At 55.6% G+C, this 26,155-nt stretch overlaps 1 protein-coding gene across 3 annotated transcripts in view; it reads right to left on the bottom strand.

Annotated features, from left to right (window-relative positions):
* The window catches only part of GPR161 (G protein-coupled receptor 161), a 62,277-nt gene that overhangs the window by 9,441 nt on the left and 26,681 nt on the right, over positions 1 to 26,155 (bottom strand). For 2 of the 3 annotated variants that reach the window (XM_028111527.1, XM_028111528.2), the window contains exons 3-7: positions 23,379 to 23,796; positions 14,501 to 15,225; positions 8,810 to 8,914; positions 7,064 to 7,183; positions 4,543 to 4,990 (exon numbers count right to left, since the gene is read on the bottom strand). In XM_028111527.1, coding sequence (XP_027967328.1) covers positions 4,725 to 4,990; positions 7,064 to 7,183; positions 8,810 to 8,914; positions 14,501 to 15,225; positions 23,379 to 23,796 — 1,634 coding nt within the window. In that variant the 3' untranslated portion in view covers positions 4,543 to 4,724. Of the gene's footprint in view, positions 1 to 4,542; positions 4,991 to 7,063; positions 7,184 to 8,809; positions 8,915 to 14,500; positions 15,226 to 23,378; positions 23,797 to 26,155 lie in introns of those variants that run through there. The other variant, XM_088017126.1, reaches the window with a different exon arrangement.

The raw sequence follows: 26,155 nt of genomic DNA, 5'->3' as shown, positions 1-26,155 counted from the left end.
TTACTCATTTATAAATATTATGATTTATAATAATCCTAAGCGTTTTTATCTTTAAAAAAATCATCCAAAAACTTCAAGTGAAATATATTTCAGGATTAGCTTGCTTTTGTTTTGCTTTGAAGGTTTTTAACAACTTCTGCATCCAGGGGTCCATTATCAGAACACAGCCCAGAACTCCTGTCTCTTAGTGTATCCACACCAGAGTGACAGACCTGCTTCCCACCAAACAAACAGGCTCGCTCCGCATCACTCGGGGTGGCCATGCCTGCCCAGGCCCGTGATGCCCTTGGGGCTGTCTTTTCATCCGGGAGGGGCTCACTTACCTGTGACTTGGGATATTTCAAAATGGTGGTGTGACAAGGAAAACCAGAAATGGCTTCTAATTCTTAAGCGATTAATACTATTCAGGAAGATTCTGAGGGAAATGAGCACAGCTTTGTGTATTATGTTCTCCTAAAAATAACATTGAGCAAAATTGTGCTGTTGGTAATCTTATGCAGATTTGAGTTTGTGCTTTGAAATCTTCCAAATAAATCCAATCACTTTCCTTGGGTTGCCGCTTTTTTTTTAGGTCTGGCAAGCCGATACTCCAGGCTCCCAACAGTTTCTACCCACCTGCTGAGCCCAGCTAGCCTGTTCTAATAATGAGGACTTCTAAGTATCCCTTCTCTTCCTCCCTTTCTCCTCCTCCTCTGCAGAGTTGCAAGTTGGCGCCTTCTCAGTCACATGGCCAAGACCTGGCATTTGACCCAGACTCTGGCTTAATGCACTTTGGGAGGTCAGACAATCCCTAAGCTTCTCTCCCTGGATTCTGTGTATCCATGCTCCCCAACCCAGAAGGGTGGTCAGGCTCTGTCCCCTCCTATAGTCACATATGACAGCCATTTTCCTTTGCTTCAGAGTGAAAATTGTGACGTCCCTTCCGTCTTCCATGGGATTCACCTGGGGTTCTGCATATACCGTGGGTAGCAGCGTGGACTCCCATCCCTGTATGGCCTCTTGCCACGGGGGCTTGGAGGATCAAAGGACTCAGTGAGCCCAAGACCCCTGGCCAAGCAGTCACTATCACTGGGGGACAGAGCTGTCCTGAGCACCCAGGTCCCGTCGCAGGGGCTGTAAAGGGAGGTCAAGGCTGAGCTCGTGCCCTGGTTTGGGACTCTCCAGCAGGCCCCCAGGGGCCCATGATCTTTGACTGCCATTAACAGAAAAAGCTCGTTGTTGCTCCTTCAGATCTACTTCACCCTTTCCTCCCCTTTCTCTTGCTTTCCCCTGCCTCGCCACATCCCCCTTCCCAGAAGACACATCAATTCCCATGTCAACAACCCTCAGCACCTTCTATCTCGGATAACAGTCATCCTCGCCAGAGTTTCACTTCCTGTCCTGGAGATGCTCCTAAAACCAGACTAACGCACCCACCTCCCGCGACCCGGCAGCCGCCGGGGGATGCTCAGCTCCAGGTACCGCGCAGGACGCTGCAATCCGCAGGGTCACCTCGGAGGGGGCCCAGCTGAGGACGCGGCCACAGAGGACGTATCGATGAGACAACCGCGACGCGGCAAGACTGAGGGGCCCAAGGCTGCCCGGCTCGGAATTGGCAGCGCGGGATGGGGACCCAGAGCCTGCTGCGCGCCCCCCCACCCCCCGCTCGCCCTTTCGTAGCCACGTCACCCTCCCCGGTTCCGTGGACAGGAGGGCAGCCGGGGCTCCAGGCTGACCGCTCGACATGGGCAGACCCTGTGGTCCATCCAGAGACCGTCTCTAACGACAAGCATCTCAGGGGCCTCCTGTCCCGGATGGGAGAAGCGTGCTCGGTCGTCAAGTCGGAACACGTCCTAAGATCTCCTCCGTATCAGCGCGTTTTCCGTCGCTCTCCGGTCCCACCGCGGACGGCCTCCCGGCTCCGAATCCCGCGGCAGTCTCCCGGCTCGCTCGGCTCCGCGCAGCGCCGCACGGCGGCTCCCGAAACGGGGCTGAAGAACGCTGCGCCGCCGGGCCTCCCGCCCCAGCGCCCATCGGAGACGCTGCGCGCGGCGGCTCGCGCACGGAAGCGAGCTGCCGGCCGGGGCTCCGGGCTGCAGGGGGGCACCGGCTCCGCGGGGAGCGAACCGGCGTTCAGCGGTACCCTTCCCTCTTCGCGGCCGGACGCGGCCCGCGGCAGCACAGCCCCACTGCTGTCCCCTAGTGTCGGGGCCCTGAACGCCCCAGCGCCGCGTGCTCGGGAGCGTGCGCCCCCAAGGCCCCCAAGCCTGGCATCCGGGGCACACCACAGGGACCCGGTCAAGTGGCAGCTTCAATGAGAGGGGCAGAGATGGGCAACAGCCCTCAACGTGGGCCTGTCAAAACTGGGACCCGCAGGACTCAGGTTCTTAAGCGACCGTATGGCCCAGTGTCCCCTAGGAAGGCCTCAGGCTGCCCAGGATAAAGCGGGCACGCCGGGTTTGGTGGGGGCAGTTGGGGTTTTGACCTTCTGTACGGAGGCAGGTGTCCTCAAAGAGACTCCGGGGAACTTGAGAAAGTGTGCGGATTTTCGCCTCTTCCTCTCCTCACCGCCTCCCTCCCGTGCTCCTCCTTTCTCACTTGCTCTTGCTCGCTCTAGCTCTAAGGCTGCATCAAGGCAGATTGGAATTCCTGAATAGGCAAACTGTGATTCCAGCTGCCCGAAATCCTCCGCGGCTTGGCTCAGACGGTCCCCTCCGTCCCTAAGTCCCCTACCTGGAAATACCTCCCTCCGCCGAAGAGTAAGAGGACCTGACTTGGCCATTTCTCGGCACCTCGCTCAGCCAGGCCTCTCCCTGCGTGAGAACGAGCGGAACGAGCGGAACGCTTTTAAGCTCCGGCCCCGCGCGCAGCCCTGGGCTTTGCTCGGAGCGCATGCGCCACGTCCGGCACTGTGCGCAGAAAATAGGGAAGGCGGGGACTCTGTGAAGCGTGCTAGTTCTAGACAGGCCCAGACGAAACCCTAGTGGATCCCAGCTGGTCTGGGATCCGCAAGGGGGGACTCGGGGTCTCAAGACTCTCTCCCTCCAGCCCGGCCTGTGCAGTCCTGGGGAAGCCCCCCCCCCGTCTACCCCCGCTTGCGAGCCAATATGCTGCTCTCAAGAAGGCCTAAGGGGCAAGCCGCCCGGCTGTTGCAGCCTAGGGGCAAAGGCCATCCCCGGGCATCTTGGTCAGGATATGGTCCCTTTACCAGACAAGTGTAGGGAGAAATACACGCACAGCACATAAGATGCCCTCGGAGGGGCGCCTGCGTGGCCCAGGCGGTTAAGAGTCTGCCTTCTGCTCAGGTCATGATCGCGCGGCCCTGCTCAGCGGGGAGCCTGCTTCTCCCTCTGCCCCTCCCCCTTCTCACGCTCCCTCTCCCTCCTTCTTAAATAAGATCTTTAAAAACAAAACAAAAAAAAACGCCCTCACGTTTAAGAATGCCCCCCGGGAGCGGGAGCAGGGCCCACGGGTGCAGCTGCCCTCCGCTCCTCCGGAAAAGCCACCCCACCCCCACCCCCCAAACCTAGACCCGCGCAGGGCGCCCAGCCGACTGCGAGCACTGCTGATGGGCGCGGGCGCCGCGAAGGCAGCAAGTCCCACGCCGCGGGAAAGGGCCTCCCGCCAGGCGGCAAAAAGACGACGTGTCACCAGGAGCTAGCGAGGCCCCGAAGACCCCACAAAGCTATGCCCGCATTGGCCCGAGGGTTCCCCCCACCCCAAACCTACGGATGCCGAGGACATCAAAGACCACAGCGGGACATTATCTTCCCACCCCCTTATCCCACTTTGCGGACGGCTCGAGAGGTGACACGAAGTCCCAAACGGTCCAAGAGGAGGAGCTGCGCCAAGAGCGTCGGCGGAGCGCCTTTCTCCGCCATCCTGTGGCACGCTGCCCGGGGGCCTGCAAGCCCGCCGCTCTGGTCGGGGGACACCTCGAGCAACCCAGCGTGAGGCCTCCCAGCGCGAAGGAGATGCCCTCCCAGGAGAACAGCAGCTCCGTTTCCCCGCCCTGCTGGGCACCACAGCCCCGCTTCCGCTTGGGAAGATAGGGGGCGGGGGCCCTAACCAAATGCATTATTTTTTTAGTTCTCGAAATGAAACATCTGGCACCTGCTCCTTCCTCGTGTCTTGTATAGTGGTTGCTCCCTTCTTTTGAAATACCAAAGCGTCAGTCAATAGGGAGGTGGGCAGGGCGGCCCCATCCCCAGCGACAGCAGCCCCGGGGCCTGGTCGCCCGAGCACCAGCAGGTCGCCCCCACTGACTGCAAGGTCCCCACCAGGACGGAGGCGTGGAAGCCCCTGCGAAAGGCTCTGCTCCTGGGTTCTCCGGGGAGCATTCAGTGTGGCCGCACCAACCACGGGGACGCGCAGGGGACGGTCCTGCTCTGGCAAGAAGTGTCGTCCTCCCAGGAGCACTGCAAAGGGCTTACCTCCCGAGATCTCTGGGACAGTGCCCGGCTGCCCCTGGACGTCCCGGAGAAGAGGAAGTAACCCACGCGGCCGTTTCCTTCCAAGCCACGGTCCCTAGCCCCCCTTCCATGCCCCCCCCCTCCCAAAAAGTCATGGCCACACCTCCGTCAGCGTGCCCTGGAGCCTCAGACATCTCTGGTCCCATCGCCAGGGCCCACCCGGAGCCGGTGGGTGCTCTCACAAGACCCCGTGGTCAGCGTTTTTCCGAGTGGTTGCACCCCAGATGTCCCTCCCCGGGGCGCCCCTCTGCGGGCCAGTCCACCCTGAGGCCCTCATCGCGGTTCTGCAGCTAAAATGTCCCCTTCCTCGATGCTCTGCAGCTGCAGCCTCTGACTCGCAAGAGTCCTGCTGCCTCGGCGGCCCCCGAAGCCAGCCCCTGGGACCGACCGTGCTGCGGCCAGGACCCCAGGCAACGCCTCCTCCCCAAACAGCTTGATCTTGGCTTCCGCCTCTATGACTTTGGCCAAGCTGGCCGCGTAACTGTCCAAGGACTCATGCACTTCGGCTTTCACGTGAAGAACAGGGTTCCTGGCGGCATCTGAGGGGGAAGCAGAAAGGTAGGCCGAGGTCTAGCAGCAGCGATGATGGGGAATGTGCCCGCGGATGCTTCACGGCCCGGGGAGGGGGCAGCGCAAACCAAGCGCGTGGGTTCTGTGGCCACGTTCCCTAGGCTCAAATCCCTGACGTCCCATGTCCTACCTGGGGAGGCGTGGAACTGACCTGCTTCCTCACCTACAGAGAGAACATCACGGAGTAACCCAGGGTTACATAACTGTGATCATTAAGCAATTCTTTCTGAGACGTCTAGGTCTGGCCCACAAGAGAGGCTTGATAAATACTTCCTAGTAACGATATTCAAAATTCCACACCTTTGAAAGAATGCTCTGGTACTTCAGCTCCCTAGAACCATATAATGCCTATGCCGCCTCTCTCCTGGGCACAAAGGCTCATGCCGGCCAGAACCTCAGGGTTGGAAATAACATAAAGGTTCCTGCACCCCACCCAGGATTAGGAGCCCTGACAACTCACACCAACAGAGACAGCGAATCTTCAACCTCACACCCAGTGCCTTATTATTACTGCCCTGGCTGCCCATCTTTCCCCTGCCATTTTGCGGGGGGGGCAGTTCATCCCCTACCCCTCACATTTTCTGGAGAGGGGGCAACTTCCGCCCCATGTGATGAACACTCCCTGTCATCCATTTCAAGGAATCTGCAGCCAGCCTCGGGCGTTGCTTCACACACGTGATGAAGGAAGAGGGGAGGGACACGCGGCCTCCCCCGGGCCCTGTCCCCTGTGCTCCTCTCTGGCTGCAGACAGGCGGCCCTCACAACTGCCATCCCCACTAAGCAGGCCTGATGCGGCCAGACTGGCCTAGGTGGGCCGGGCAGATGGGGGAAGGAGCCACTCATTTTTTATTTCCGGGGGTAAAATATGATAAAGCCCATGAGGCTGCAGGCCAGACTCTGTCCTGGAGTCTACTTTGTCTCTCTGACCACTGTGACTGCCCCACAACTTGGCTGGGAGAAAACCCAGGATTCACTGCCAACCCAAGGTTCTGACAGGGCTCTCCCTTCCTGTCACGGTCAGCATCCCTGAGTCCCTGACACCACGTCCACACCTGTCATGCTGGTGACTGTCCTCATGTGCTGGGATTCGGAGCAGAGAGGACCTTCCTTCCATGGGCACTCTGCAGTCCCCTGTCCCTCTTCTGATCAGCACGTCTGGATGGGAAACCAGACCCTAACACTTATCTCCCACCTGTCCTGATTCCAGCCCCAGCACCGAGTTGCCTCTGGAATGTAGGGTCTGGTTTCCCATCCAGAGGCGACACGGCGCTGGGGTTGGAATCAGGACAGGTGGGAGAAAAGCGTGGGCACCGCAGAAGAGCTCATTCTGCTCATAGAACTCTCGGGACCTCATCGACTCCGGGGCCAACAGATGGTCACGGCGGCAGCCTCTGCTGATCTAGGAACACTCGGGGGGCCACTGCTTCCATTTCCCACGTGAGGAAGCAGGGCTCAGAGTGGGCAAGTTCAGATCTCTGCCCATGCCTCACCCAGAAAGGAGAGAAACTACGGAGGGCTCAGACTTTACCCAATCCGGCAGCTTCCCGAGGAAGGAGATGGGAATCAGAGGGTGTGTGTGTGTGTCTGTGTGTCTCCCCACCTAGAATTCAAGGGTGTGTGTGTGTGTGTGTGTGTCTCCCCACCTAGAATTCAAGGGTGTGTGTGTGTGTTGTGTGTGTGTGTGTGCGTCTCCCCACCTAGAATTCAAGGGTGTGTGTGTGTGTGTGTGTGTCTGTGTGTGTGTCTCCCCACCTAGAATTCAAGGGTGTGTGTGTGTGTGTGTGTGTGTGTCTGTGTGTCTGTTTGTCTCCCCACCTAGAATTCCACAGCCCCTCCCTTCCCACCTTCCCAGTCCAGATGCCGCCCACTCCAGCAATGGGGGGCCTGAGGCCAAGTGTGATGGGGGGTGTTGGGAGCAAGCAGGGCGGGAGGCAAGGTGGGGAGGCCTGGATGCTGGGGATGAGAGCAGGGCTGAGCCAGGGAATTTGCCCAGGTCCGTGCCTGTCCCCCCAGGCTGTCCTGAAGCATCAGCACAGACCCACCTTTGATTTGTTCCACTTGATCCTCAAAGGTCACGGAGCTCCTTCTCTTGGGGGGGCAAGTACAGTGGGAGGGAGGGCTGTCATCAGACGTGTAGTCCTCGAGCAGCATCACGTCTGTTCCTAAAACCAAGGGTGGGTTGTGCACACAGAACTGGTGAAACAAGGTCCTCCCTCTCCACCTCTCTCCACCCCCTGCACACTCTCTCCCATGTGTTCAATCCCGCCAACAGGTGCAACTCCCTGCCTGCAGCATTTGTCCAAGAAACACTGGGGGCATCACCTCATTTCGGGGAGGCTGCAGCTGGAGCCCCGGGGCTGCTTCAGACACAGGAAACACAGCCGTGTTCCCCAGACAGCAGGTTATATGCCACAACTATAGTGACTCAGGGCGTTGAGCCAGGCCTGGGACGGAGGGGAGGGGGCGGCAGGGCCCTATGACAGGCTCTGCGTTCTGAGGATTCTTCTTACAGTCTGAATTTCCATCATTGTTAGAATATGTTGTGCTAAATAATTTAAAATTTGAAATATAGAGTCCTTTGGGGATCAAAAAAAACTGAAAAATATACCCGCCAAAAAAGTGGGGAAACAAAGGCAGAGAGGCAGGGGGTCCTATTAGAGAGAGCTGGGCAGAGCAGGGGTGCGGGGCTCCAGGCTGAGATGGGACCCTGGCCCAACACCAGGGCGAATGTTGGGACCAGCCTTGTTCCATCCTGGTCTCCAGCTTGCAATCCTTCAAGGCCTTAGTGGTCTGGAAACGAGGAAGACGGGGCAGCCCCAGGCTCCTCCTGCTGTTTCAGGACCAGCTGCAAAGGCAACCCTGTCTCACACGAGGGACTCGGGGCGAGAGGGGCCGGCGTGACCAGCAGTTCAACCCACCGGCTGACAGGTGATAGAACATTCTCAGGGAACATTCTGCCTCCAGGGAAAACTGTCCACGACAGAAGGCCGGGTCTTGGTGTCAGCCCGCGGCCTACCCCAGAGTTCCACGACACCGGCTGAGGCTGGGAGAAAGGTCAGGGCAGAGATGAGTTTTCACAAGCTCCCGGCTGCAGAGATGGTGCGAAGCCCCCGCTGCCGTCAGCCCAGCTCGTGGGCACAGGCTCGCCCCGGGATGGAGAGCAGAGGTCCCTGCCCACCTGCCTCTCACCAGCGTAGCAAGCAGCGGCCGGAAGGAGGCGCTCCGGGCTACACAATCCCCTGGGGGGCAGCGCCAGGCGGGGGGGGGGGGGGGGGGGCGGACAGGGGAGGGGAATGGGGAGCATCTGTGCTGCAGATGTGTTTCTTCAGGGAGTCCAAGTTTCTCAAGGGCAGAGCCCAGAGCTTGCCAGGATGGTACGAGAGGGTGTGATCTTGGTGGGACTGCTCCTGACAGAGGGAGGACTCCCCCCAGTTCCCAAATGGGGATGCTCCCAGGCTTAGAAAGAGATTAAGCATCTTGCCCAGGAGAACACAGCTCGGCAAAGGCCCATCAGACAGAGAGCCGGTCGCAGCCACCGGTCTGACACCAGCAGCAACAACTCATGGTCACCGGCACGGCTACTGTTCTGAGGGTTTCACTTCACTGGGCTCTGACAACAGCCCTGTGTGGGGGAGAGCGGCACCCGAGTCCGTAGGCTCTACAGGGGGAAACCGAGGCCCCGAAACGCTGGCAAGCTGAAGGCCGCGGCGAGAGGCCCATGCTCAGGGCGCGGCCCGCCCGCCAGCTGGTAGCCTGGCACAGGGCCACACGGCAGGTGGGACGCTTACCTGAGTCCTGGGAGCAGCTGAAGCCAGTGTCCCCCGTGCTGCTGCTGTTCCCCAGGGGCTGTCCGCCTGCCATGAGGGCCGTGAGGTGGGGGGACAGGCCCAGGTCTGAAAGGTAAATTCGGCACCGTGAGCGCAGCCCAGGTCCCGCCCAGGTGGCCACGGACCCTCCTTTTTCGGTCGCCCCCACCGGACTCACCGCCGCCTCCCATCCTGTCTCTTGCACACCGGGCTCTCAACCCACGGCAGGATCGGGAGTCCCCAGCTGCCCTTTCCCCTCTCTGCCTCTTGTTCCCATCCCGGTGCGGGAGTGGGGGGGGGTCCTGCCCTGTGATATGATTCCCCCGGCCCCCGAAGACCAAACTCTCACACCACTACCACACGCCAGAAGGCAGGTGGCAGGGAAATGTGGGGCCCATGGTCTTGGGAGATAACCTTCCAGTTAAACATGGGATGTGGGTGCACTGTGACCTCCTGAGATCCCACTTGAATACCGAGAAGGAATTTTCAAGAGGTGCAAACCACAAAGTGTGAGAGAATGCCTGCAAGCCAGAAGGTGAGGACAGGGGGCCTGACCCAGGGAGCGGAGGCCGGCGGCTGGGGAGGCCTGGGCGGAGGCTGGTTCTCACCCAGTGCCCCCCAGAGCTCAGGACCTGAAGGCCCAGGAGCCTCTGCAGCATGTGGGGCTGGACAGAAAGTCTCTGTAGGCAGTGGTGGGTCCGGTCCACCACTCTGCCCAGCCCAGGCTCAGGAGCTCGGGCCCCTTGTTGGCAGGAGGGGATAACCCCGGGCCAGCCTCAGAGACCCCCGCCATGGCTGAGGCAACACCAGCTAAACCATGGGCGCAATGACAGGCCACAGAGTGAACAGCGGGACCCCCATCCCTCAGTTCCCACAACCTGGCCAGGAGAGTGAGAACCCTTTCCCGGGGCAGTAGAGCGGCCCAAGCGCCACAGTCAATGGGCCTCGTGTGCCCCCACGCAGGGCCTCTGCCCGCTCCCAGGGCCTCGCCACCAACACAGAGGAAGGCCAAGGTCACTGGACGCTCAGGGAGAGGCATTAGCTTGAAAGAGATGAAGGAATACAAAAGAAAGAAAGAAAAGAGAAAAAAATGGATCTCAGAGGAGACAATGGAGGAAGCTTAAGAATTTAAAAAAAAAAAATTCTACTTGAGTCCCCTGAGAAAATTGAGAGAATAAGGACTCCATGAACAAAAGAGCCGGAGGCTCTGGAGACCACAGAGGTCACGGGAAGGAGCTCTTGGCAGTTAAAACTGCGGCACACGGAGTCAAACCCCCCTGGCCTAGGAGCAAGGCCCGCGCCTGGACTGAGTGAGCACCCACACTCCCCCGTGGTCCACCTACAGACCGGACAGGGCCCTAAGCCTTCTGAGGGTACGAGGTGATGGACAGCGTGCTTCCCTTCCTTCCCTGGAGCCCAGGAGGAGACGAGAAGGGCAGGCTTCTCTCTGAATCACCTGTCCGTGAGCTTGGGGTACCGCGCTTGTGCAGCGCGCGGGTGGAGCGGACTGGGGCCAGAGAAGACCCTGCACGTGCCCGTCCCCATCCTGGGCCTTGGCCTCAGTCCGTGACCACGGCTCGGCAGGAAGCCCGGCCTGGGGAGGGGCCCGTGGGGGGCCAGGCGCTGCCGACCGGGATGGCCGAGGCCGTGGTGGGTTTGGGACACGTCTCTGAGGCTGCGGTGAGAGCCAGAACATGGCCTGGTCTCCAAGCAGCGGGACGAGTCATCTGAGCCAGACCGCTGTGGCTGGGCTGAAAGGTCCGGAAATGGCCGCCCGGCGGCCCTGCCCCATCCTCTGTTTACCCGGCATTTACCACTCCACAGTGGGCGCAGTTACCCCGGGATTTTTCACACGAAACAGTAACACATCTACCGGGTTGGGCCCAATCCAAGCCCTGTTACAAAATTAAAAAAAAAAAAAGGCACAAAGGTGACAGGCCCCGGGGATCTGATCAAGCCTGGGGCGAATCAGAGTCACTAGTGCCCTGCAGTTCTGAGCTGAATCGGGCACTCCGAAGTCACCGGAAGCCCTCTAGGTGGCACCAGGAAAGGAACATACAAAAGCAGGTGGGGAAACTCAAATGCCCCAGGGTGGCCTTCCCTCCCTCCAACCCCGACCTCCCCAAGGGGCCCTGCAACAAGGTATCTCTCCTGTGTGTGTCCACATCCTTCTCTCCAGAGGATTGCTAGAAAGGCTCTAACCCAGTTCCAGGAGCTTCGGGCACCAGGTGGCAGGCATCTGTAGAGGCTGCCTTCCCACGGTGCCCAGGCCACCCTCCCAGGCTGGAGTGGGGTGGGCCCTCGGCTCTCTGCCCTGCCTCGGATGGAGGTCTGAGTCAGCCGGTGAACGAGTTGCTGGAAGAGCAGCTTGCCCTTTCTCCTGAAGGCCCCTGATCGCCCGAAGCCACCTGTCAGCTCTGGATTTGTGGTCTGGACTTGCCAGACCACAAGTGAGCATTGAGCTCACCTTCCAGCCCTAGAAGTTAGTGTCAGCTCCAGGGCTGACCCACGCACCATGAGGTGGCACAGCCTGACAACCTCCAGGAAGCCCAGAGATCTCCATTCCTCCAGGAGCCTCCCAGGCAGCAGGCACTTTGGTGGCTCAGTGACAGGTAAAAACTTAAAAACCTTAGGGAAAACCTTTGCCTTTGCACTTCTTCAGCTTTGGGCTAACAGACCCACTGATTATGGTGGAAATCTGTGGATGAAATAAACATGACAACGCGTTTCTCAAACTCCTGACCTCCCAGATTCAGCGGGGAAGTTCCAGATATTTCTGGAATTCCTCTCTGCCTCTGCTCACAACACGCTGGTTAAAAAAACTTCCCAGGTGGCCACCCAAGTGGAGAGGAACAAAACCCAGACAGAGCTTGCAGTCCTTTGTGGCTTTCTAGAAGGGATCTCCCCTTCTTTCTTTCCCTGTGCGACCGCCGGGGCTCGGGCACTGAGGGAGGGGGCCCACAAGCTGATTTTGGTTCCGGAGTCCGGGCGGATCCAAGCCAGGCCCACAGGGGGCGTCAGAGTAGGGTCCGCCCGGCGGGGCTCTGCCAGACAGACCGAGGCCCAGAAAGGCGCGGGCATTCCCGGCGGGGGCGGGGCGGGCCGCGGCGGGGCGGGGCGCCGGCCACCAGCCGCCTTGGACTCGCCAACCAAACCACAGCTGGTGTTTCCCGCCCCTCCTCCTGGCCCCACGACCTTGGCCACCACCATCACAGGTGATCTGCATGGAAAACCTCGGCCAAAAGCAGACGTTTCTTTTTGTGCTAGCTACCCTCTCCTCCTCCATTCTCTTTCCTCGTTCTTTTTCTTTCCCCATTCCAGCTTCCATGGAATATAAAGCAGGTCATATTTTTTGCCTAGAAGACAAGTGATTTTACAAAATGGAAATTAATTAATCAGAGAAACGAAACCAGACCCTGGATGCAGTCCTGGCTCACAAGGCGGACTTGGAAACACGGATTGGCCAGGGGCAGGCAGGGGATGGGCACTTCAGTGGTTAAAATCCGGGGTATGTAGAGATTCTTTTTCTCCTCTGGTCAAAATAAAAAGCCCCTCCTTTGATCTCAGGGTCATGAATTCAAGTCCCACGTTGGGCATGGAGCCTACTTAAAAAAAAAAAAAAAAGAGCAAAAAGTCCCTGACTTCCTTCCTCTCTCAAGGCTCCGGTCATGATCCCAGGGTCCTGGGATCGAGTCCCACATCGGGCTCCCTGCTCAGCGGGAAGCCTGCTTCTCCCTCTCCCACTCCCCCTGCGTGTGTTCCCTCTCTTGCTGTGTCTCTCTCTGTCAAATAAATAAATAAAATCTTTAAAAAAAAAAGTAACATTCCGTCAGCCCATGAAATAAATCAGTGATGTTGGTTTGTTATTGCCTCACAGAAAAGCTCTCCTATCACCACTACCACGGAGTAGTCACGATAATTATGAGCTATCTCTTTCCACCCTCTTGACAGGGAAGTTGGAAGACCTCTCTCAACTGTTATCTGAACTAGCTTTTTCCAGTTATCGAAGTGCCTTCAAAATCTCTCTTCCAATAGTTCCTCCAGGTGATCATCTCCCTCAAACATGATCCAAAAAATCCAGCTACGTCCCCACTGGAATAACACGGTACTAACTGCTAGAGGCAAGATCCACCAATGCATGCTAAAAATACTGGGTGAAGGCTGAAGGAGAGAGGGGATATTTGCACAGCCTCAAAGGATCTCCCCCATTGTGTGTATTAATTGCAATGGAAACCACAGTGACTTTACAGGGGAGAAACCCGACAGATACCCCTGAACTGAATGTGTCCCCCCAGAATTCATATGCCCTAAGCCCCGATGTGATGTGATGGCATCCGGAAACAGGGCCTTTAGGAGGTAATCAGGAGTAGATGAGGTCATGAGGGTGGGGTCCTCAGAAGAAGAGACCACAGGGCTGGTTCTGTCTCCCCACACCCCCACCATGTGAGCCCACACAAGAAGACAGCTCGAAGAGCGCTCTCACCAGAACCCAACCGTGTGGCACCTGATCGCAGACTTCCAGCTGCCGGAACTGTGACAACTCCGTGTCTGTGGTGTAAGCCCCTCATCTATGATATTCTGTGACAGGAGCCTGAGCTAAGACATTAAGCATCAAGGTAACATGAACTAGTAATAACACATACGTGCCCCTGACGTGACCACTTCAGAGAGCACAGCACCCTCACAGCATCCCTGCCCAAAACATATGACCTCATTCTAATCCTGAGAACACATCAGCTAACGCACCCGGGGGGGCCTTCTACAAAATCCCTGACCAGGGCTCCCCAGAGCGTTACTGTCACGGGGGCCAAGGGCAGAATGAGGACTTGTCAAAGCTTGAACAAGACAAAGGGGGCCATGACATGATGGTGAACTGGATCCTGGTACAGAAAAAGGACAGGAACGGGACAATAGGTGAAATCCGAATCAAGTGCATAGTTAATATTACTGTCTTAGTGTTTGGTCACTGTTGTGGTTCGGCCGGATGTTAACACCAGGAGAAGCAGGGTAGGTACCCACTTCCCAGCTCTTCTCCAAGTCTGGAATTATTTCAAAATAAAAAAGGGTTAAAAAAATCTATTTCAGTCTAGAGTAATTCCTCTGGGTCTCACCAAAGGTGAAAGGATTGTCTCCAGAAACTTGTCAGCTCCCCAATCGATTACCAGATGGAGGAGCAGCTTTATACACAGGAGACAGTGACATTTGGCGCGGTGCTGGGCACAATATGAATTACCAGTGACAGTATGAGGAAGCCACTGACCAGCAAGAACAGCCCACGGAGGAGCGTTTTCGGGGATGGGCAGCTGAGGCCGGGTGGGAGTGCCCGCAAGGGGGCTATGCTTTACAGAACACGGACAGGAAAGGACGGCCAGGAGCAGAGGGTAGCCCGGACCAACGCCTGGGTTCTGTTGTCAGTAGAAAGAAGGCCAGCGGGCCATGGCTAGGTTAACAGAAAACGGATTTCTGAACTCTGGCGTCCCCTGCCTTGAACTGCTGAGCTTGCGCAAGGGGCTTGAGAAAGACAGGGGACACTCCGGGATGTTCCTTCCCCGATGGACACCTGGGCTTGGAGCCTCTGAGAGCTCAGCCATCAATATGGCAGAGCACCCGAGAGGACCACAGGCTATTCCTGGCTGAGGTGGGCACCCCTTTCCCAGCAGGTTCCCAAGTTACCTGTGATCCTATTGGAAATGCTGAAGAGCCTAGAAGCCCTCTGCCGCGGCACGAATGGCTCCCGGTGGTACCGATCCCCAAAGCACAGGCCCAGCAGCTCCTTGCGAACTGTCTTGTTCCAGAGCCCATAGATCAGGGGGTGGCAGATGGCGCTGGTAAAGGACAGCCACGTGGCCCAGGTCTCCAGGGTCGGGGAGACATAGTTCCTCCCCCAAAGGGCCTCGGAGGTGATGACAAGCATGTAGGGGCCCCAGGTGACCATGAAGGCCCCGAGGACCACCAGGATGGTGATGAGGGCTTTGCACTGGTTGGCTGAATAGACCACGCCCTGAAAGGCATTCCTCCTGCTGCCGGAGGAGGAGGTGGAGGTGCTGGAGTTCTTCCTCCCACCCCTCTGGGCGTCCTCCTCCACGATGACCACCGCGCCGCAGTGCACCTTGCGAGCCTTGACCCTGGCCACGCGGAATATGAAGCCGTAGCACACCAGCATGACCAGAAAGGGGAACAGGGCGCACCAGATCTGCCAGAAGGCCGTGTAGCCAGGCTCCCGGTGCCACGCCGCCACACACATCCACTTGAACTCGTCAAACTCCACCGATGACCAACCGAACAGAGGGGGCAGGCAGCCGATGAGGGAATGGAGCCAGATGTAGACAAGCGCCATCACAGCTCGGTTCCCCGTGATCTTCATGGGGTACAGCATGGGGTACAGGACAGCATAGTAGCTAGAGAAAGGATGGAGGGAGACAAGAGACAGCAGTCAAAATAGGCAAAATATCCCCAAATGGCCACCCAGTGCTCTCCAATGTGGGCAGTTTTGCTAAACTTCTCCATCTAATCCAACCATGGGGCGAATGCTCCTATAAGTAGCTCCTTCCCCCAACTTGTCCCCGACAAGTCACAGACGGGACCACGTTACACAGCTTTGCGGGACCCTTCTTCCGTCAAGAGCTGGATGCCAGGATGAACCACGAGCTCAGGCGGTCCTGTTTCCAAGTCACAGTGCCAGAGCCCAATCAGATCCGGAGCTGGGGGAGTTCGGCGGGATCCTGCATTAAGCCAGATCACTTCTGTGTTGCCGGCATTAACCCACTTAGATCAGTTTTCAGAGGGTCATGAAAAACCAGACTAATGTGGGCGCCTGGGTGGCTCGGTCAGTTAAGCATCTGCCTTCAGCTCAGGTCATGATCCCAGGGTCCTGGGATGGAATTCCGCACTGGGATCCCTGCTTGGCAGGGAGTCTGCTTCTCCCTCTCCCTCTGCCTCTCCCCCATGCTTGTGTTCTCTCTCTCTCTCTCAAAAATAAATAAATAAAATCTTTAAAAAGAGGGGGCACGTGGGTGGCTCAGTCGTTAAGCATCTGCCTTCAGCTCAGGTCATGATCCCAGGGTCCTGGGATTGAGTCCCACATCGGGCTCCCTGCTCAGCGGGGAGTCTGCTTCTCCCTCTCCCACCCCCCCTGCTTGTGCTCTGTCTCGCTCTCTCTCTGACAAATAAATAAAATCTTTTTAAAAAAAACCTGAATATCGAAGGACTATGGGGTTCACTCATTCGAGAACATTTACCGAAGGTCTGCCGTGCAGAGCACTGTGCAGTGTACCAGAAAGGCAGCAAGGAGAGGTGGGGTGGACAGACGGTAAGAAGAGTATGAGAGTCTGCAATAGTAAGAGCTACATGTCGTCCTCACAACAACTGCCTGTCGTGGTATTATCATCACCCTCATTTTACAGATGAGGACGTTACAGCAGAGAAGGAAGATGCAGCCTGCCCAAGACAAGGGGGAGAAACAAGACATACAGTCAGTCCCCAACACACATGCCAGCCAGAGTCCACATGACAGGGGTGGCTGCCAATCCCTCGGCCCCGTGTGGAGCGGGGAGGCCTGACGGGGCCCTGGCCCAGATGGCGGGGTCAGCACAGGCTTCCTGCAGGAGATGGCCCACAGACCCAGGTCTTCAAAGATCAGAGGCCCTGGCCCAGGAGTAAGTGAGGTGGAAGGCAGCTCTGGGGGGCGTGGAGACGTGAGCCTGCACCCCATGGGGAAGCTGCCCGGAGTGCCATCAGACAGGTGCGGAGTGGAGACGGAGCCGGAGATGGGAGGCCAGGGGCCAGGAGCCAGGGGCCGGGGGCCGGGGGCCTGGGCATGCTAAGTCTTGCAGGCCTGACCCTTGAACTGGAAAGGGTGAGAGGATGTAGACCATGGGGTTAGAAGTAAACCAGCACCCTCCCCACCCAGACACTTTATCCAAAGGAAAAGCTGTTTCATGAATAATAGGGGTTCCCCCTGAGGACAGCGTGTGCAAACAACAGGGGTGGCCACACGGATGCTACCTGGTACAGACAGGATGTGAGAAAATGGCCATGGCTCTGAGGGTCACACATCTCCCGTGAAGCCTCCTCCCCCACTGGGACTATCCTGAGTCACCCTGGGCACCAGCGGCTCAGGGACAGGGCCACAGCTTGAACTGCCCCCTGCCACGCCTCTCCTGGAGGGGCTGCCTCCCCCGTCTGCACCCTTGGGAAGCACCTTCCTAACCAGAGGTCAGCCTGGGGCTGCCGACGTGGGGCTTCGGGCTCCTGCCAAGATGGAGCGTGGAAAGATAGCGTTTCCGGTGAGGCTCTGAAGAGGATCCTGCAGGGATCCTGCCATGGCTTACGGCTATCACTGCCCCCGGCCTGGGGTAAAACAGTCTTATGCTGATACCTGGCCTCGCACCTTGCACGTGCATGCGGCCCAGTGAAAGGAGCATGCCTTTGGAGCTGGAACGCCTGGCTTCAGACGGTGGCTCTGCTGTCCACTCGCTGTGTGACCTCGGGTAGCTGACTGAACCTCTCAGAGCTTCAGTTCCATAGCACGGGAATCACAGAAGCCCTGACACAGGTCTGCGCCATGAACTCAGCGGGTGAGACTGAGGGAAAGGCCCGGGGTGCGCCTGCTCTTCCCACAGCAGTGGGGACAGAGCCTGGTGTCTGCCTGCCCCCAACCTTTCCCCTTCCTTCCTGAGAATGGGAGCCTGGACTGTTCACACTGCTCCCAACCGCCATGACCGAAAGGGGACACTGGGCCCTTCTGTGTCCCGAGAGATGAAGCAGGCCATTCTGGTGGTCTGGTCTCCTACCTCGTGCCGGGTGATGGCCGAGACACTGACCTGTGCGGCATCATCCCAGCAAATGAAACGAGAGGGCGCACACTACGGTCGGATGGAGGGGCGCCTGGGAGGTTTCCTTAATTTTAAAAAGAAAGAAGGGAGAGATTTCTCCTTTTCTTTCTTTCTTCCTCTTTCTGCTTTGAGACTTACTTATTTGAGAGAGAGAGAGCGCGTGTGTGAGCAGGGGGAGGGGCAGAGGGAGAGAATCTCAAGCAGACTCCCTGCTGAGAGAGAGGAGCCTGATTTTTTTGGGGGGGGGTGTTCCCACAACCCCTGAGATCATGACCTGAGCCGAAACCAAGAGTCGGACACTCACCTGACTGAGCCACGCAGGCACCCCAGATTTCTACTTTTCTCTGCCCTTTAAAAAACTGCAGGCCCTCTGACCTCAAGACACCTCAGGGGCAAGAGTGCATCCGGGTTTGGAAGCCAGGCCTGGGGGGCGTTAACTGTCCCCCAGCTCCTCTGACCAACTCCGCTCTGGCAGTCGTAAAAACAATTACAATTAATAAGCTGTCCTCCGCAACATACCCTTCTGGCTATTCTTAACACCCAGTTATTATTATTTTATGGCAAGACTTCTTTATTCTAACCAATGGTATTTGTTTCACCCACAGATTAAGGTTCTGGCCATGAGCAAGTCCAATGGGACATGACAGCAATCTTTCCCAGCTGGGTCCTGAGTCCCACCAGGACGCTGGGGTCGGGGGCCAGCTCCCAAGGGGTCAGTCTCCCCGAGTCAGAAGGGCCCCCCCGACAGGCCAGAGTGCTGTCCATTTATATCCATACCCTCCAAGCACTACTCTGGTTTTAGGGTTTGCTTTCATTTTTTGTAAAATTCATATACAATGAAATGCACAAATCTATAGCTCTATGAAAATAGAGAACATTCCCACATCTGCCCACAAAAAAAAAAATGGATTTCATAGATTTGGAACTTCATTTCTTTCAACTTAGCCTCATTTAGGCCTAGTTGTAGGTTCAAAGGAAAATACAGAAAAGCAACTCCCTGCTCCCCTGCAGGCCATAAGAGGCCAAAACAGAGGGCTTCTTTTGCCTTCTGGGCTTCTAACTGGCTTCCGAAGCTTTGTCTTTTCTCCACCAACTCATTTTTACACATGAGCCCAAGCACGACCTCTGGTCCCAAAAGAGGCTCTCACGATGTCGCGTGTAACTGAAAGTCATTCTGCACGCCAGGGCTCTAAGGCTGAGCTCTCCTGGGAGAGCCAGCCCTCCACCAACGACGCCGGCTGCAGGAAGACCGCTCTACTACGGACACCAACAGAGCCCAAGCCGACGACAGCTACCTCGGGGAGAACACGTTAGCTTATGCTGAACAGTCTCCTAAAAGCACGAGTGACTGCTGTCACCATCACTGGCCATCCCACAGTTCCAGCTCCTTTCATTTATTAAACGCTATTTTTAGAGCTGGGGTTTCATCCATCCCAGTGCGAAGTGAGAACACGAGCCACTTCCAGGCTGAGCCACAGGTGACCACGTCACAGACTTAGGGTACAAGCCTTCCCAAGTCCAATGACAGTCGCCACCTGGGCCTAGGTCCATGTGGCTGGTTTAGGACACTGACACTTCCACCGAATTTCGCTCTGGTCCATTCTGTTTTTACACTCTGTGTTTTGCTCTCTCTTCATGAGGCTATAAGATAAACGCTTCTGGCTCATCTGCCAACTTAGTTTGATGGATTTCTTTAGTGGGGGTTCTCAGCTGGGGACGAGGGGTCTCCCCGGGACATGGGGCAGTGTCTGGAGACACTCTGGGTGGTCCCAACCGGGGAGGACATCCTGCAGCGCCCAGGCCGGCCCCCCCACAGCAAGGGTTATCCAGCCCAAGATGTCAGCACTGCCAGGCTGAGAAACCCGAAGCTCAACTCACTGCTTGTTGGACCTGACTGGTGGCTCACTTTGCAGTCTCTGGAGGTGAGTAAGAGTCCAGACTTTACCTCCTCAGAACTGGAAGAGTTACCCACCAGCCACGTGGGCTTGGGTGAGCTCACAAAGCCTCATTTTGCTCGTCTGCAGAATGGGGGCCAGTCGAGCTGTTGCAAAAATCAGCTGGGATGAATGTTTATTAACAGCACAGTGCGGCGCCTGGCAAGTGACTAGCCAGCAACCCTTTCAGGTGAGGTCATGACCCGTGCCCTAGGTTTTCTCCTCTGCCACTTTCTTAGAAATGTGCCCATCTCTTTCTTCTAGTCCCATTCTCTCTGTTCCTCCTCTCATGTTTTATTGCTTTTTCCTCTTCTCTCTCTCCCTCCCAACCCCTCCCCATCTCTACCTTCCTCCCTCCCTCTCTCTCACACACACAAACACACACACACACACACAGTTGCATCTTTAGGTTTCCAACAGACTAGGGCAAGTATGTAACCTCGAAGTGACCAAGATTGAGTAAAATTAGTTTACTGAAACTAAGCAGGAAGAAGGAGCGTGTAAGTATGTCATTTAAATGGACAAGATCAAGTTAACTGGTCCTGTCAATCTGCATCTTTAAGCCACATGAATGACCAATAATAAAAAAAATCAACTGCGTCTGCCCTGAAGTCATCTGAAAACACCACGCTTCGCGGCAGTTCCTACGCTGTAATCACAAGGATCTGGCCGCGAGAGTGGCCCCACCTCGGGCTTGCAGGGGAGTCACCAGAGATAACCAGGCCCTGACTGCCCATCATTAGCGGGAGGCAGAGGTCCCTTCTCGACTCGTGGCTGTGTCATGAGGAGGAGCTGGTGCCAGGCTGCGGGGCCTGTGGCGTGGGGATCAGAGCTCGAGCGGGACAAGTGTGCTGCCAAGTGTCATGGGTGTCACCCCGTCTCCAGCCACACCCCCTGGCCACGGGCAACGATGGGCGCACACACCTCCCCGGCTCCACGCCCGGCCCGGCCCCGCATCCCTTGTCCCTGCTCTGCAGCCTGGCCGCCCCTCAAACACAGTGGCGTCCCACACGTTCTGTGGTCCGGTCACCCGTCCCTCTCCCCTACACCAAGCTCCTCGGCGTGTCTGCTCCTCTCACGGGGCTGTGTCTCCCCAGCACCAACCGCTGTGCCAGGCCCGCATCAGGTGCCCAGTAACTGTTTCTCACAGAAACAACTGGAGGCCGTGCCTTCAGCCGGCAGGGTCCTTCCCACCGCTTACACGCCTGTGCCGTCCTACTCGCCGTTCCCACTAGTTAGTTCGAATGCCCCCTTTGCCCGAGAGCCAATGCAGGACTGGAGCTGTGCCCGTGGCTACTCCTGCTTTGGGTTCCCCCCCACACTCCCCTGCCAGCCGTAAACTCCTGGTGAGCAAGGTCTGTATCCTGCCCGCGACTGCATCCCGCCACCCTGAGCCTTCCCCAGAGTGGCCGGCTAACAAGCGCCCCAGTAGGAAAGAAGGTGCTGGAAGAGGTCAGCCATCTCTGGGATGGTACGCTCGGACAGCATGACTGGAAGATCTGTCAAGCTTGCTGGGAACCCAACGTTCAAGCGAACACACAGCCCCCTCGAGCCGCCCTGTCATGCAGGCACAATCAGAGGACCCCCTGAGAGGCACTTAAAAACGAATCCCCCCGCTCTGCTCTAGCCGTGTGCTCTCCCTCCGTGCCCCACAGGACCCAGGGCCCAGGAAGGGACACTCAGAGATCCACGATTTTTAAAAAACACAGAAATAAGAACAGTGAGATCCCACGCCTTCCCACTACCGACAAAGTTCCAATTATTTTTTCTAATGTTATATAATCAGTCTTGATGGGATGCTGACAAATGGCTACTGGAGTAAAATCTGTACAATCTTCTGAAAAACAACCTGCCTTTGATACATGAAGAATCTTGAAAGTGTGTTTACTCTTACCAAAAATACAATTCCACAATATACATGTTCCTCAAAACTGCTATCTAGAACAGTAAGCTAGGAAGGAACTGTAAAAATAAATTCTCGTACATCCACAGGATGGAATACCATGGAACCATTAAAAATCAGGTTCTTCAAGGGCATTTGACATTTGCAGGTGGGAGACAATGCTCATCATCACTTACCCGGCATTTACCACTCCACAGTGGGCGCAGTTACCCCGGGATTTTTCACACGAAACAATAACACATCTACCGGGTTGGGCCCAATCCAAGCCCTGTTACAAAATTAAAAAAAAAAAAAAAGGCACAAAGGTGCCAGGCCCCGGGGATCTGATCAAGCCTGGGGCGAATCAGAGTCACTAGTGCCCTGCAGTTCTGAGCTGAATCGGGCACTCCGAAGTCACCGGAAGCCCTCTAGGTGGCACCAGGAAAGGAACGTACAAAAGCAGGTGGGGAAACTCAAATGCCCCAGGGTGGCCTTCCCTCCCTCCAACCCCGACCTCCCCAAGGGGCCCTGCAACAAGGTATCGCTCCTGTGTGTGTCCACATCCTTCTCTCCAGAGGATTGCTAGAAAGGCTCTAACCCAGTTCCAGGAGCTTCGGGCACCAGGTGGCAGGCATCTGTAGAGGCTGCCTTCCCACGGTGCCCAGGCCACCCTCCCAGGCTGGAGTGGGGTGGGCCCTCGGCTCTCTGCCCTGCCTGGGATGGAGGTCTGAGTCAGCCGGTGGACGAGTTGCTGGAAGAGCAGCTTGCCCTTTCTCCTGAAGGCCCCTGATCACCCAAAGCCACCTGTCAGCTCTGGATTTGTGGTCTGGCAAAACCACACGTGCTGGAAAGCCTATTTAAAAAACGTACTGGGGAGCCTGGGTGGCTCAGTTGGTTAAGCAACTGACTTCGGCTCAGGTCATGATCCTGGAGTCCCGGGATGGAGTCCCGCATCAGGCTCCCTGCTCAGCAGGGAGTCTGCTTCTCCCTCTGACTCCCTCCTCTTGTGCTTTCTCTCTATCTCATTCTCTCAAATAAATAAATAAATAAATAAGTCTTTAAAAAAAATAAATAAAAAACGTATTGTATGCTACCAAAACTTACTAGAGGCAAATATACTAAAACTGAAACAGTAATTGCTTCGATTGGTGGGATTATGGATTTCTTATTTTATTCTTTACATTCTCTGTGTCATTTGCATTACCGGAGAAAAAAAGATATTTAGAGAGGCCAACTGATTAGTTCTGACCGACTGCTTCCTTCATTTTGCATTCCCCATAGCCACAGAGAGCCGAGAGGGTCTGGCCTGGGGCCTGGGAGAGGCCTGTGCTCTGGATGCACCATCCAGCTACCACTCGTCAGCTAAACGACGGATGGTCCCGAAGGAGCCCAGCGGCCGTGTCACCCAGTGACAAGAACCCGGACCAGCCTCCTCCCCCATCCTGCAAGCTCAACCTACTCTCTCCCTCGGAAGTCAAACACCTGCCCGTGGTGAATGAAGTGGCCAATCCCAATAAGGGTGATGAGTGTGGGGGCCCAACCAACTTGCTGGACAGCAGGTGACCCCTTGGGAAACCCTGGACCTAATATCTCTGACACATCATTTCCCCAGCTTCTTTTTCTCACCTATAAAGTGTGCATTAGAGGTTTCGAGAATTTTTTAAGCATTGAAATCTCTTTTAAAAAATAAACCCAAATGCAATAAAATCAGAGGTGCTCTGGCTGAAGGAAGGGGATGGAGGAAGAGGCAGAACCCTGCTTTCTTGTCCTCCCCAGCAGAAGCCCCTGACATCCTCCCAAGGAACTAAGACGGTATGGAAGTCTCAGGACCAGATGATCTCTCAGGTCCCCTTGGGCACACAATCACTCCTTAATTCTTCAATTCTCTGAGGCAAGCTTACCGGTCCACAGCGATGACCCCGAGTGTGAGCATGCTGGCCGAGCTGATCAGCAGGTACAGAAGGGCCGAGAAGTTGCACCAGACCACGCCAAAGATCCATTCCCTCCGAATGGAGCTGGTCGCCACGAAAGGCAGCACCAGCACGGACAGCAGGAAGTTGGAGAGCGTGAGGCTGAAGACGAACTTGTTGCTGAGGGTGAGGAGGTAGGACTTCTTGTACAAGGTGACCACGATGACCAGGTTGCCCAGGCAGACAAAAATGGTGATGATAATGATGGTGACGAAGTCGGTGATGACGGCGCCCCCTTCACCACCCTCCTGGTCCGTGAGGTTGCTCAGCTCCTTCCTGTGGCCGAGGGAGGAGTTGAGGCTCATGGTCAGGGCACCTCGGCGTGCGGTGGGCAGAGCATGCCGGACCACTGGAAAAAGAAGGTAGGACCAAGCGGGCAGGGGAACACTCGTCAAATCCCATCATATGCACTTGACACGAGAGCAGCAAGAGACCCCAGTTCTCCCGTCAGTCCTGAGACCCTTAGCCAGTCTTCCCCACTCAAGCTCCACCACAGAGGCCTGTTTTCTACAACCAACTTTGTGTATGACTCCCTGGGTCTCCTTGAACGTGTTCCTCCAATCTAATCCAACCTGTTCACATGCCCCGAAACCTATGATGTACTGAAGGAGAGCTGATTCTTGGGCCCCGCCCCAGAGATGCTGGTCCCAGAAATCAGAGGTCCAGACAAGGAACCTGCACTTTAAACAAGCAGGGGAGAGGTGGGCTGGGCTGCTTTGGGGCCCCTGCAATTCAGGGAGGTCCCCGGACGAGCAGCGGCAGCAGCACCTGGAGCCACAGAGATGGAGAAGTTCAAGCACATGGCTGACCTCCTGGCCCAGAACCTGCATTTTCATCCCATCCCCAGTTGATTCGTGTGCCCATTAAAGTTCAACAGTGAGCTTATCATCGGAACTTTCTGAGGTCCCTGAGCAACAAGTTCAATTCATACTGAGGCAACATCGCTGCTCTTGTCAGCCATGTGGAAGGCAGGCAAGGACCCGAGCACCGAATATAAATAGGTACGAGCAGGCACCGTCTGAGGTCTTGGCCCACAGACACCACTCTCTGCAAGGTGCAGTCCCTGCTTTCAGGACACTGGCTCGGGATCTTGGCTAAACCTGAAGGCTAACATCTTAACATTCAAGCCTGCAGAAGCATGTTTCTCCAAACATTTCATCTACTTTAAGCAGCCCAAACATCCCACAGACACTTCCCCCACCTGCTCTTGTTCCCAATAAACAGAAGACACCAGAAAGAAGGAAAGCTTTCCTTCCATGAGCCAAATGACAGGAACCCTGGTGCCTAAACTGTCCACACACAGCTGCAGAGCCTTCCCCGCCATCCCCCGGTTGACCTGACACCGCTGTCCAAACACCTTTGGCCACAAGGAGCTGGTGGGCTGAGGCAGCCCGTCCCCTTCCAGCAGTCCTGAGTGCTGGGTAGAAAGCTTCCCTTTCGAGTGAGCCTGTCTGCTGGCGGACTGAGGCCCGGTGGCTTGAGCAACACCGAATAATCCTAATCCCTCCTCCACTTGAGCCTTTAAATGCTTCACAAGTGACTTGCTTTCCCTTCTCCAGATTTAATCTCCCAAGTTCCTGAAATGACTTCCAGACTCTTCACTAATTCAGACTCCCTGGTTTGGACTTGTTCGCAGACAGCTATGACCCTCTTGATTTGTGGTCCCCAAAACTGAGTGTACCATTCCAGATGTGGGCTGGTAAGTGTGGAGCACAAGGGGGCAATTTTCTCCATCATCAGGATAATCTCCTCCTACTATTCACTCTAAGAACACATTTTCTTTCAGCAACCATATCATCCTGTTGGGCTTTTCTAACTGTGTGGTCAACTAAAACCCAAAGCTTATACAAATATGAATTTCAGTGAAGGCAGGAGTCCCCAATCTAAAACTTATGGCATTAATGTTTTTAAGCCTAAATACAACACATTATTTCTACTAAATTTTATTTTGTGCATTTTGGTCATTTCCAGGCTGCTGAAATATTCTGAATTTTTATTCAGTTATGCAATATCTTAGTTACTCCAGCTCTGTGCGATGAATATTCTTTACAGGTATGCCTTCTATGTCTAAGTCTTTGTAAGGTTATTTCTGGGTTTAGTCTTTATTTTGTGAGTTCTGAATTCTGAATTTTGTTAATTCTTGTAAGTAAACTATTGGGGCGCCTGGGTGGCTCAGTCAGTTAAGCGTCTGTTTTGGCTCAGGTCATGATCCCAGGGTCCTGAGATCAAGCCCTACATCAGCCCCTTCTCAACAGGGCAGTCTGCTTCTCCCTCTCCCTCTCTCTGCTCCTGCTCTCTCTCACTCTCTCTTTCTCTCAAGTAAATAAAAAAAAAATCTTAAAAAAAAACTCTTATAAGTAAATTATTAATTGGTGTCTCAAAATAAAGGTCCTACATGAGCATATTATTAACTGCGCAAGTGGTAACATGGTGGTAAAGAAAACAGACTTTGAGTCATTAGACAAATGACAAAATGGGAGAAAATATTTACAATTTATGTCTCAGAGGAAGGACTAATCATTCTAATTTATTAAGTAATTCCAAAAAAAAATAGAAAAGATGAGAAAGCAGAAAAGTGAGCAAAAGATATAAACAGAAAAAAAAATGTAGGTATCTGAGGACATCAATGACATCGATGTTAACTAAACTTATTGTGGTCATTTCGCAGTATACACATCCGTCCAATCATTATGTTGTACCCCTTAAAC

The sequence above is a fragment of the Eumetopias jubatus genome, unplaced genomic scaffold, assembly GCF_037043125.1.
Source record: "Eumetopias jubatus isolate StellerSeaLion01/CBP00866 unplaced genomic scaffold, mEumJub1_p1.0 scaffold_12, whole genome shotgun sequence".
Taxonomy (NCBI): domain Eukaryota; kingdom Metazoa; phylum Chordata; class Mammalia; order Carnivora; family Otariidae; genus Eumetopias; species Eumetopias jubatus.
This window is presented reverse-complemented; position numbering and strand designations above follow the sequence as displayed.